At 43.2% G+C, this 12,823-nt stretch overlaps 1 protein-coding gene across 2 annotated transcripts in view; it reads right to left on the reverse strand.

The window, feature by feature from the left end:
• Positions 1–12,823, reverse strand: part of Dnah8 (dynein axonemal heavy chain 8) — a 234,034-nt gene that overhangs the window by 81,026 nt on the left and 140,185 nt on the right. For both annotated transcript variants that reach the window (XM_036167928.1, XM_036167929.1), the window contains 5 exons: positions 11,214–11,341; positions 10,194–10,365; positions 8,716–8,871; positions 5,887–6,042; positions 1,739–1,921 (listed from right to left, as the gene is read on the reverse strand). In XM_036167928.1, coding sequence (XP_036023821.1) covers positions 1,739–1,921; positions 5,887–6,042; positions 8,716–8,871; positions 10,194–10,365; positions 11,214–11,341 — 795 coding nt within the window. The remainder of the gene's footprint in view (positions 1–1,738; positions 1,922–5,886; positions 6,043–8,715; positions 8,872–10,193; positions 10,366–11,213; positions 11,342–12,823) is intronic.

The following is a 12,823-nucleotide window of genomic DNA, read 5'->3' on the forward strand; positions in this document are numbered from 1 at the left end:
GGGAGTCTCAGGGGCTTGCTGGACAGTTGGCCTGGCCTAACTGGTGAGTTCCAGATTCAGTGACGGAATCTGTCTCAAAATATAAGGAGCAGAATAACCAAGGAAAACACCTGACAGTGGTCTCTGACCTTTACATGCACATGTGTGCACATATATGAATACACACATGCACATATGTGCACGTATATGAACACACACCTTCATGAGCACATGTGCACATATATGAACATATACACACACCTTCACATGCACATATGTGTGCACACATATGAACACAAACACGTGTAGGAAAACGCAAACAATGAAGTCATACTCAATCAGGTATCCCGGTACAGTGGGCTGACGTTAAATTCCTGAGGAGTTTCCAGGAGGCCTTGGAAAATGCACATGTTGTCTCAGAGGGGGACCCTCATCCTCTCTGCCCTCTGGAGATTCTAGAGCAGGGTTGTCATAAGAGGACACACTGCTTAGGAAGCATGTCTTCAGTGCTCTCCAGCCAGGCTGGTCCAAGCATACCAGCGGGTGTTTTAAAGAGGCGCCCTGGAGACCATCAGGTGACACGGCCTCATAGGAGCGCTACACCAATCAGAAACATTCAAAAGAGACCAACACCTGGTCAACCACAAGAGACTTGTTTTCAACAACTGACACCATGTGAGCCTGGGAGGTGATACAGGTGTAAGGAAGGTTAGAAGTTGGGATGGTCTGCCCCTTGCGGGAACCAGGTAAGCAAGGAGGATGTCCTTGCTATTTTGCTCATGAAGAAGAGTTCGTACCATGTCTCTTTACCTCCTGGAGTCTCCCTCCTTAGCCACAGCCCTCCACCCCTTCTCTCATGTCTCCACTCCCATTTTATGCCTCTTTATATTATGTCTCACCTTGCCTTTTCCTTGAAAACTAAAATGAATTATATCAAAGTAAGTGTAAACTATCTTGTGCTTTATGCAAATAAAGCTAATATATGCAAATATATTTTGTGCATAAAATTGAGTTTTCTGAACATCTTAAAAGATACACTGGTCTCATATCTAGCTCTTAAAATATTACAGGCCTAAGGTGTTCTTTGCTTTACCAATACCCTTAGTTATACCTAATTGATTTCCCCCCCTCCAATGCAAATTTCATTTGAAATATTGTTCCCTATATCATTACATTATTACACTATAATATCTGAAATCCCAACAGTTGGGTAATGGCCATCCAGGGGAATTTTCTTTTCTCTAGGATCATTGTTTTTATTAAATTTTTCAGGTGTCTCCAGACAATACACAGCACTATGTATTAAAATGTGGAGAATCAATACACCTGAAGATATAAGAACAGAAGCATGAAGTGGTGTATGTGTGTGTGTGTGTGTGAGAGAGAGAGAGAGAGATCTAGGAATGGAGGATAACTGAATCATATAATTTCCTAACAGAAATTACCACTGAGAAAGAAATATTTCCTTATGCTAACAAGAGGAAATATGATTGGCCTATATTTTCTATATATTTGACATAACAACATCCTAATCTATTTTATTTTTTTAATTTGTTTGTTTGTTAGTTTGTTCGTTTTATTGGAGGGGACATGCAACAACCTAAGAGTTGATCCCCTCCTTCCACCATGTGGGTCCCAGGAATCGAACTCGGGTCTTCAGCCTTGGTGGCAAGCACCTTTACCTGCTGAGACATCTCACTGACCCTTCTAATCAATGTCAAACACTTGAAGTTAGAGCTCTCAGGCTGAGAGCAGTTACCTGTTTCTCTGTTAGAATGACCCTCCTGAGTAACTGGTTCTCAAGTCCCTTCATGGTGACAGTGAAATCAATGACTGATGTCTTGGCGTTGATCTCAGGGGTAAAGGCAGGATTCGGTAACTTTGTGGTGATGTAAAGTTTAAATGTGTCCATGATGTCACATTCCTTATCACCGACTTTCACCTACACAAATTCAAAAAGGAAATTAAAAACACATTAAAGTTGCCTAAACAAGACCTGCATGATGATGCCAGTTGAAACACCAACATGGATGGGAGAAATCTCATGGGGCCCCACTCTAGAAGAAATAGCTCTACAGGCAAGGAGTGGCTGCTGAGAGGGGAGAGACAAGGCCGTTGATAGCTCATCCAATCCCAAGTGATCAGCCCTAAGCACATTATATATGAGGGACACTAAATGGTCTCTGCAGGCTGTATATGAGTGAGTGTGTGTGTGTGTGTGTGTGTGTGTGTGTGTGTGTGTGTGTGTGTGAGAGAGAGAGAGAGACAGACAGACAGACAGACAGACAGACAGACAAAGGATAACTGAAGAAGAGGTCATGGATTCTAGAGTGTGTAGGAGGACACAGGAGATACTAGAACAGGGAGAGGGAAGTGGGGAAATGTAGCAGGAATCTTAAAAGTTCTTATTAATGAAATCAAACCAGAGGCCAGTTATTGGGGTGAATGCTGGACGATCAGAGAGACAGAACAAGCCTCTGAGTCCTCATCCAGAATGGGTCTCAGCTGAACTATGCTGCTCCAAAGCCTAAAAGCTTAACCAGCCAAAATCTGAACCAGCCAAATGCTTCTAGTTTCTGGTCTTCACGCCTTATATAATCTTTCTCTTTCTGCCCCCACTCCCTGGGATTAAAGGCATGTGTCACCAGGCCTGGCTGTTTCCAATGTGGCCTTGAACTCACAGAGACCCACCTGGCTCTGCCTCCCAAGTGCTGGGATTAAAGGCATGCACCACCACCGCCCAGCTTCTGCTATGGCTTGCTCTGACCCATTTTCTAGCCACCATTTTTGGCTCTGTATCTAGTGGCTGTCTGTTCTCTGATCCCAGATAGATTTATTAGGGTGCACAATATTTTGGGGAACACAATACCACTACAGGGAAAATGATGTAAATACTCATGTACAAAATTATAAAACAAAAATTTAATCTAAATTTTTAAAGGATACCAATGTATAACCTGAGAGAAAGAAAAGATCGGGAGAACACTGGGGATTTGAGATAGGACGGGTTTCCCAGGGGTCAAGGCTGTCGACCTGTGAGTGAACTGGGAAGGAGAGTAGGGAAATTTTAATCAAGAATCTTAAATAACAAAGCCTGTCCAACTTAGAGTAATTCCGGTTTGTTCTTAGCTACCATCCAAAGCAAATCAAATGAAAAACTGATCCAAACCCAATAGGGAATAAAGAAAAACCTAGACACATCTCAGACCTGACTTTAAAATGCTAGCATTTATCACTCCCACCAATTTTTTATCTTCCCCCAGATGGTGACATTATATCCGACTGCAGAACTTTGTAGAGATTATCACTTTTTTTCTGCATTCCACAGTCATATCTCCAACATATTTGACAACAGAGTCGATACAATTTTTTAAAAAAACTAGAAAAATAATACTAAGCTTAAACACTACTATTTGTAGTATACTGAAAAACAACGTTTTTACTTCTTAAAAAAAAAAATAGGTGGAAACCATAACATTTTAAAATGACTTAAATTTCTAACGTGTCCTGATTGGACATGGGATGGGTGCCTTAACTACAACCTCCACCACATCCTCAAACTGAGGACCAGAATCCAAGGCCTGTAAGTGGCCTCAGTGATGAAGGCTCTGTCACCTCCCTTGGCATATTAAATGAGGTTTACAAAACCAGCCAGGCTCAGCAGGACAAACGCTACGCGTGATTTTACCCTTAGATTTGGAATCGAAAACTGTGCAACTCCTGGAAGCGAAAAATCAAACACAGGTTATTCGGTGAAGGGAAGAGAGAGGGTGGTACAGGGTGGGCTGGGTGTGAAAGGCTGGCCAAAGGGCACAAACCTTCATTCCTAGCATGAACATATCCAGATGTCTATTGTACAGGTGGGCATTGAAGGGGGTTATCCATTCATTCGACTGTGGTCGACATTATACAATATACATGAATAGCAAGACACCACATGGTACACTTTGAATATATATAATCTCTATTTGTCAACTGAATGCTTTTTTTTAATTTTTGTGTATGTGTGTTTTGCGTGTGTGTGTGTGTGTGTGTGTGTGTGTGTGTGTGTGCCACATGCATGCCTGGTCACCACAGAGGTCAGAAGAGGATATTAGATCCCCTGAAACTGAAGTTACAGATGGTTGTGAGCTGCTGTGTGGGTCCTGGGAACTGAACCCAGGTCTCCTGGAAGAGCAGCATGGGCTCTCAGGTGCTGAGCCATATCTCCAGCTCCCATCAACTGACCACTTCAAAGAATGACTCAAAGCCTTGGGTGAGCCCACAATAGCCAAAGGAGTCACCAAGATTAAATCCTTAGCTCCCTTTTCTTGCAAAGAAAATTTCCACTCTATGTAATCTTATGGGAAAAGAAAAAGAATTCTTGAGGACATTGACTCATTTTATTCATTTCCCAAATTCACTCTTCCAGGCTTAAGAAGATCATCACTGCCCCATATACATTTGTTGAAAGAATTTAAAAAATGCTAAATAAAAGAATTCACATTGCAGAGGTTGGGGAGAGGTTCAACAGTTAATTGCTGGTCACAAAGGCCTGGTGGCTGAAGTTTGGATCCCTGGATCCCATGAAAAATGCTGGGTGATCCTGGCAACCCACTTGTCATTGTAATTCCAGTCTCCGAAAGCAAAGACTCCCCGGGGGCAAACTGCCTAGGGAGGCTAGTAACATTCGGGAACTCTGAGAGCCTGCCTCAGTGAACCTGGTGTAAGGCTGATGGGGAATGATTCATTCTACACACACACACACACACACACACACACACACACAAATGGGGGGGGGGGGATTCACACTGTAAAGAAAACTAGGTAAATCTGTGTTTAAGGAGAAAATCCTCATTCTCCGCTTATTCCCTAGCAGTCAGGAAAATTAACAAACTGGAAGTGAAATCATCGAATCTAAAACGCTGTCATTTATCAAGAAATAAAACCAATGAACCTTCAAAGTATAGAATGAGACCAATTAAAAAAAGAGACATATATATTGAGAACAATTTGTGCTATCATCAACAGTTGGGAACAGAAGCCCGTGGCTTCTAGCAAAGTCAATGAGTTTAGATTGAAAGTTAGTAAACACAGAAATGAATAAATCAATGTCTACGGGCTTTATTAAAATGCTGTTCCCTTCAGTGAGGAGATCCAGGTTTCCTTGAATTTGTATACGTATTTGGCTTGCAAAACCACTTTTCTAGTATCAGTTACTATATACATGTAATTATACTGCTATTAAGATAAGAAACCTGTTTCCTTAATGTGTTACTTCATTTCAACCAACTGAATATTCTGACAAGGATACTGCTCTTCTGGGTTGTTTTTTTTTTTTTAATATTTTATAAAAAGATGAAGGAAATCAAAATTACATGGCAACCATCAATATGCATGTCTCATTTGTATGCATCCATGAAAAGGTAAAATTTCAGTAACTTTCAGCAATTTTGTCAAATACAATACATTGTACCCCATAAATATGGGCAATTATTTTTTAGTTAATAATTAAATCAACTCAAACAAAACAAAGCTGGAGCTGGAGCAATAATGTTCTTACGAGGACCCATGTTCAGTTCCCACACCCACATGTTGGCTGCTCACAACCACCTTTAACTCCAATTCCAGGGGATCTGATGCCCTCTTCTGGCCTTTGTGGGCAACTGCACTCACGTGCACAGACCCACACATAAACATGCACATAATTAAAATATGTTTTAAAAAGGAAAGTAATAGCTACCACTTTGGAAAAGAACAGACATAAAATAAGTGTTTGATGTCCAGAAGCAATCACCTAGAGTAAACAGCTTGTCCAGAAATGTTGTTTTCCAGTGTACAAGACATCACCACCCCAAAGAGACGGCTCCACCACTGTGCTGAGGCCAAGCTGCCACCACTGTTCTTTCTCTTTTACAGGACACTCACCTTGAAAGCAGTGCCCGATTTAATGAAGTTCTTTTCAAGTACATTATCCAGAGCAGGGTCCAGCTCCTCTCGAATGTCCTCGATGAGAAGCGGGCGACCCAAGGAGAGGGAGTCCTCCAAGTGTGTGCGGAAATACTTATGGTTCAGAGACGTCACCTGCAGAGAAAAAGCTCCTTAGTTTTCTAAAACATTGCCCACAGCGTCCTAGTTGCTAAGTGGGAAGCAAGCCCTCTGCCGGGTGACCGACTGGGAAAGGAAAGGGCAATGTCAGTGAGGGAAATAAAAACAACAAGCAAAAGTTAATTCTCCAAACGTGGAGAGTCCCAACTGTTGAGGCAAGGATGCAGGGTCTCTGATCCAGACTAACAGGGAGCACTCTCAGATGGACTGCCAGAGCTCCCGGCAGATGGAGGCTGCCAAGCACTCATCTTATTAAAACTTGTATAACTAAGCCGGGCGGGGGTGGCGCACGCTTTTAATCCCAGCACTTGGGAGGCAGAGCCAGGCGGATCTTTGTGAGTTTGAGGCCAGCCTGGTCTACAGAGCGAGATCCAGGAAAGGCGCAAAGCTACACAGAGAAACCCTGTCTCAGAAAAAAAAAAAAAAAATTCAAATGTTTAAAACTTGTATAACTAGAATCAATCACAAACAGCAAGGTGTCATGAGTATTTATGATATTTATCTTCTCTGGGTTTTTCTGAAATAGATAAGTAACAGCAAATAAATAAATCTAAGATTGTCAGGTGGTGGAGAGATGCCTTAGGGGTTAAGAGAGCTTGCTGCTCTTCTAGAGGACCCGAGTTCAGCTCCCAGCACATGTTGCACCGTTCACAACTATTTATATAACTCCAGCTCCAGGTATCTGAGGCTCTTTTGGGCCCCTACAGGTACTGCACTCACATGCACATATCCATGTGCAGACGCACAGGCCTAACATAACAAAACAAAACAAAGTCTTTAAAAGATAATGTCAGAAGTGATATACTGAGAAGCCAAGGGTCTATCCCAGAACTCAGAAGACAATCTGCCTCTATTTCAGTGTTAACTGTCTTCTTGGTTGTAGGCTTCTTGTAAAAACTCTTTATGGGGTTAGAGGTGACCCGCGACCCTTCTTAGTTTACCGGCAGCTTTATCATGAATGGGGATTGGATGTTACCAAGCACTCTCCCTACACTTATCAAGATGGTCACATGATCTCCCCAGTAGTGACGGCACACTTTGATGAATTCATTTACATTCGATAAATATTGGAATTGCTACACTGTGTAAGAGCTATGCCAAAAACATAAACATGGAGAAAAGCATAAACATGACCAGCAAGAAGTTTATGGTTCAGCAGAAATAAAAGACAGAAATGTGCAAAGAGCAATAATTCAAGTCAGACTCTAAGTCCAGAACAGAACTGCAAACAAAGCACACACAGGCCTCGGGGCAGGCTACGTTAAGAAGCTGGGGACACAGAAGTCTTGAAGAAGCAGGCATCAGGTACAGGCTTTGAAGGAATACTGATGAAGACTGAGATGGAAGTGGAGAGGCCAGCAGTGTAGAAAAGACACTCTGGTCAGTAAAAATAATATAAGCAAAATTACGAAAAGTCAGACCACATCTCAGTATATATACACATATATGTACTGAGGCCAAGGAGATGGCTCAGGCTACTGCCAAGCCTGATGACCTGAGTTCTATCTCTGGAACCCACACGGTGGAGGGAGAGAACTGAGTCTTGCATGTTGCCTTCTACCCTCCATATTTACACTGTGGCCCACACAGACACAGACACACACACAGACACACACACATAAATAAGTAATGCGTTTTAAAAATGCATGGTGCATGAGGAATTCTGGGAACAGGATCTAGGAAACACTGAACAGTCTATATCCCTAGCTGACCAATAGTAACATGATCCCAAAGGAGCCAGGAATGTTGTAATCCTGGCCTTGTCTAACCCCTGTTTAAATTAATACCATACTAGGCTCTACAGGCAATCTGGACATGGGTGCATTGTACGGTGCCAGTACCTGGGTGACCCACCCCAGACATCAGCTGAGGGGACACTATTCCTGCCACTTTCCTATTAGCCCAAACCCAAAGCCCAGAACAAAAGCCACATTCTCCATTGGCCACAGTCATGATGCCAGGAAGTGAAGAGAGAAAAGGAAAGTGAGCTCAAGAATGGAAAGAGAAGGGAGAGGTAGAGGGATCAGGAGTTCAAAGCCATCCTTGATCATATAAGACTGAGGCCAGCCTGAGATCCCAGAGATCCTGACCCTAAAAACAAGTGAGCAAATAAACAAAAAGAATATGAAAGAAATAGCATCATCAGAGCCATTGCCCCAAATGCTGACGCACAAGAGGTCAAAAGGGCAAGCGTGGGCCAGAAAGTGACATTGGCGTTTACATCTGGAACGTTCTCAAAGTGTTCTTAAAGACTTGGTTTCCAACTCGGCACTACTGGAAGATGCAGGAAAGAAACAGTAAGAGGCAGAGCAATTAACTATGTCTCCAGGCCATGCCCTTAAGGGCCACAGAAGCACCACAGCCCTTTTCTTTCTGCTCTTCTGCATTCTGGCCATGGTGAACAGAACTGTCACACACCACTGGCCATGATGTGCTGCTGCCTCACCCCCAAAGCAAGCGACTGAACTGACCAATAACGGGCCCAACTCTTCCAAACTGTGAGTCCCAACAAACCCTTTCTCATTATAAACCGGCTTATCTCAGATACCCACTACAGCGACAGCAAGCCATGACAAGCTCACGAGTGGCAGATTCTGCCAAGACTTGGAGAGAACGTGATGGTTCAGACACACACTGAATCAGACGTACCTGCAAGTCGTTTTCTTTTTCCTTTGATTTAATCCACGTTTTCCCCTGAGTCTGCGGATCGATGAGGAGAGGGTATCTGGTGGCCTTGGTCACAATGATGCCATTCTGAATCGACAGGTCATCTCCGGGTAATCCCTGCAGGCCCCACTCGCCAATCTGAAGAAGAGGAAATGGGGATGTGTCCATTCAAAGAACAGGAATGTGCTCATCAGTAGCTGAGAGCTTACAATGGAAAATGGAAATAATTTGAACGTGTTTTCTCCTTGGGACTATGCAAAGTGCTTCTTCTCTTCTGGGCCTTTGGTTCTGCTGACCCAGGCAGTAGTTCAGCAATGGTAAGTATGACTACTTCCTTCCCCAAATTTAGATGGGATTACATCATAGTCAATAAAATCTCTAGAGATCCAGTGAACCAACCAGTGTCCACCTTTGCTAAATGACCCCCTAGGACCTCCCCCAAGACCCAGATTAATGAGGACTACCTGGCCCCGCCTTGCCACAGAGTGCCTAATGTATCTCCTGTACATAATCGACTACCTGTAAGGATGAATCTAACAGTGTTTGAACTGAAAACTACTCTTTAGCCTTTAAATACAGAACATGGGAAACTCAAAGCATTGCCTTCCCCCCAGGAAGCAGCCACGGGTGCCTATTTGCAAAGCCGAAATGCAAGTTGATTTGAATACAAATTGCCTAGAAAGTACTTAGGACCGCAGGAGCTTGGCAGGTTGTGTTGGAAAACTGATGTTGGCATCAAAATCCCAGCAAGTCGGGCATGCCCTTAGCCATGGGTACCAGAGCATGTAGAATGTTAGCTATTCTCGATGGCTAATCTCCAGTATCAGTCTACTGGGTTTATGGTCACCTAGGAGACACACTTCTGGGCTACCTGTGAAGGCCTCTGAGAGGTTCCACTGAGGAGGGAGGACCCAATGGGAACTGAGTGGCACCATCCATCCAATGGATTGGGGTCCCCCGCTCCGCCACAGAATAAAAAGGAGAAAGTACGCTTTGTACTAACATCCCCCTCCTCCCTCTGCTTCCTGACCATGTGACCAGCCGCCTCACACTCCCATCACCACGGCTTCCCCTGTCATGACGGACTGTACCCTCAAACTGTAAGCTGAAATAAACCCTTCCTTCCTTCCTTGTTTTCCTTAGGTTATTTTTTCATAGCAATAATGAACTAATACACGATAATATGTAATATATTATATATAATACCTAATATATATTATATTCACATACATAATGCACTTTAACACCTAGGCAATGAGTGCCCTCGGCTCAAACCTCTGAAAGAGAACCTAACAGAATTGACATTTTAAGTAATGGAAAAGCCACTTAAGCCATCTTAAGTAGTGGAAGTACAGTTTTCAATGACAGGAAACTAAAACAGGCCTTCTTTGACTTCTTGTTGCCGGCAAGAACTAAAACAAGGCTGACATTCTCATATTACAAAGCGGAGCCGAACTTACAGTCGGAGGGTCCACCAGCATGGCAATGAGATTCAGGTTCTCGGTGAAAGGGATTTTCCGAGCTTTCATCTCTAACTCCCACTGGTCTTTAAGCAAATAGTTCCTGAATATCTGATTGAAAGGGCCCAGGTAGGAGAGAAAGCCCGTGCAGAGCAGAACATCACCCACGAGCCTGTGAAGGAGACAATGCAGCTGCAGAAGCCCGCTCCTCAGAGTCAGTCCCCCGAGGAGCTTTGCCACAGGGTATGTGGCGCAGACTTTCTTGGCCCCTGACATGGAAAGACTGTAGGGGAGCAGGGGGGTCACACTTGGGAGGGTCAGGGAGACACAAGCAGGCTCTTTCCTGAAGCATGGACGATGCCTTCTTCCTATTGCACAACCTGTTCACAGCCTGTATTAGACAGACACTTTGTGTGTCTTTGTGTATGCATGTGTACATGCATGTGTGCACGAACCTGTGTGTATGTGGTACATGCAGGTGTAAGTGCATGTGCATGCAAGCAAGCACACATGTATGTAGGCCAGAGGTCAACGTCAGATGTCATTGCTTAGGTGCCAACCCCCACACACACCTTGTTTTTTGAGACAGGGTTTCTCTTTGGCTTGGGGCTGTCTAGGTGACCAGTGAGTCCCAGGGATCCACCTGTCTTTTCACCCCCCTAGTTCTAGGATTCCAGATGTGCACCACACCACACTGGCCTTTCCTCATCTTTGCAAGGCATGCCTTGCTTCACTGGCTGAGTCTTCTCCCCTGACCAGTGTACACTTTCAAACTCAGGAAACCAGAGGAGTGTCGGGCGGCCCTGGTGAGCTCAGACATCACTAGGAGGTGTGCCTCCTGCTAGGAACTCACACTGCAGAGCTGTGTGGAAGGGCCTTTGCTTTCTACTTCAAAGATGTGTTTGCAGCCCTTGGGGGATTCAGAGAAGTATGGATGGTGTAGAACTTAGGTCTCAGTATCACAGAGAGGTGGCAGGGGGTGATGGCTAAGAAATGAACCACAGAGACTAAAACTCCTACCTATTAATCTGAGCTCTGAACTCTTTGCTTTGCTGGGTCCACCGGACTTTTTCTCCACTCAGCCCATCAATGAGTGTGGAGGCCGCCTGCATCTTCTTCCTACACATGTCTGCATCGTTGAGTAGATCCTGCACTTGGAAATGAGAAAGGTCTCAGACAACACTTCCAAACACTTGAGCAGGGGTGTGTCGTGTTCACACATAAAACTACATGGAGGAACTTCTCAGTTTGCAAAATGAATGTAGTTAGAAAGTAACACAGTGACATATTAATTACAATTTGATCATTCATTCATGAGATAGCAGTTTGGTTGTTTTTTTAACCTTGTAAAATTTCAAAGACATATGTAAAAAGGGCAGGGGATGTAGCTCAGTTGGTAGAACGCTTGCCTATGATCCCAGCACCCCACAGGTGGGGTTCAGAAGGATCAGAGGTTGAAGACCATCTTTGGTCAGGCTGAGCAGAAAAAAAGTAGAATGCATAAAACTCTGTCTCTAAAATGAACAATTAATTACATAAAAATTAAACGAGGAAATTTTATAAGAAAGACTCTAAAATTATATAAACTAAAGTAGTATTTTTATTAAGTATTTTCCAGAAAACAATAAAGGTAAAAATGATGTTATTCCTTAATTAATTTTTGGTCAGTATACAAAATAATGGGTCTCATTATGCGTGGTGATATTTTGTTTATGATCTAACAAATAAAGTGTGCTTGAAGATCAGAGCTAAGCCACTAGTTAGCCTTAGAGGTCAGGCAGTGATTTCACATACCTGTAATCCCAGCACTCAGGAGGAAGAGGCAGACAGATCTCTGTGAATTCAAGGCTACCCTGGGCTACACAAAACTGATCCAGTCTAAAAGAGAAACAGAGCCAGGCAGTGGTGGCACATACCTTTGATCTCAGCCCTTGGGATTTCATGCCTTTAATCCCAGCACTAGGGAGGTAGAGACAGGAACTGATATGGCTGGGCAGAGAGAGGAATATAAGGCAGGAGGAGACAGAAGCTCAGCTCCTTTTCAAGCTGAAGATTTGGTAGAAGTAAGAAATCTTTCTAGTGGCTGGCTCCTTTACTGATTTTTCAGCATTTACCCCAATACTTGGCTCCAGGTTTTTATTGTTAAGAGCAATTAGGATTGGTGCTACCATTATGACATTTCCATACAGGCATGTACTTTGCTCATATCCATTCCCCTGTGGTTATCCCTCTCCTTTTGATGGTTCCATTCCTCCCTTAACCCCAAGTTTCCCTTCTGATTTATGTCATTTATAAATAGATGATAGATGGATAGATAGATAGATAGATAGATAGATAGATATGGATGGATAAAGAGATATGCAGATAGACATAGATGTGTATTTGTCTGGATAGATAGACAGATACAGATAGATGATTGATAGATGATAGATAGATAGATAGATAGGTAGATAGATAGATAGATAGATAGATAGATAGATAGACAGATAGATATGGATGGATAAAGAGATATGCAGATAGACATAGATGTGTATTTGTCTGGATAGATAGACAGATACAGATAGATGATTGATAGATGATAGATAGATAGATAGATAGATAGGTAGATAGATAGATAGATAGATAGATAG

Source organism: Onychomys torridus, chromosome 18, assembly GCF_903995425.1.
Source record: "Onychomys torridus chromosome 18, mOncTor1.1, whole genome shotgun sequence".
NCBI classification, from domain to species: Eukaryota; Metazoa; Chordata; class Mammalia; order Rodentia; family Cricetidae; genus Onychomys; species Onychomys torridus.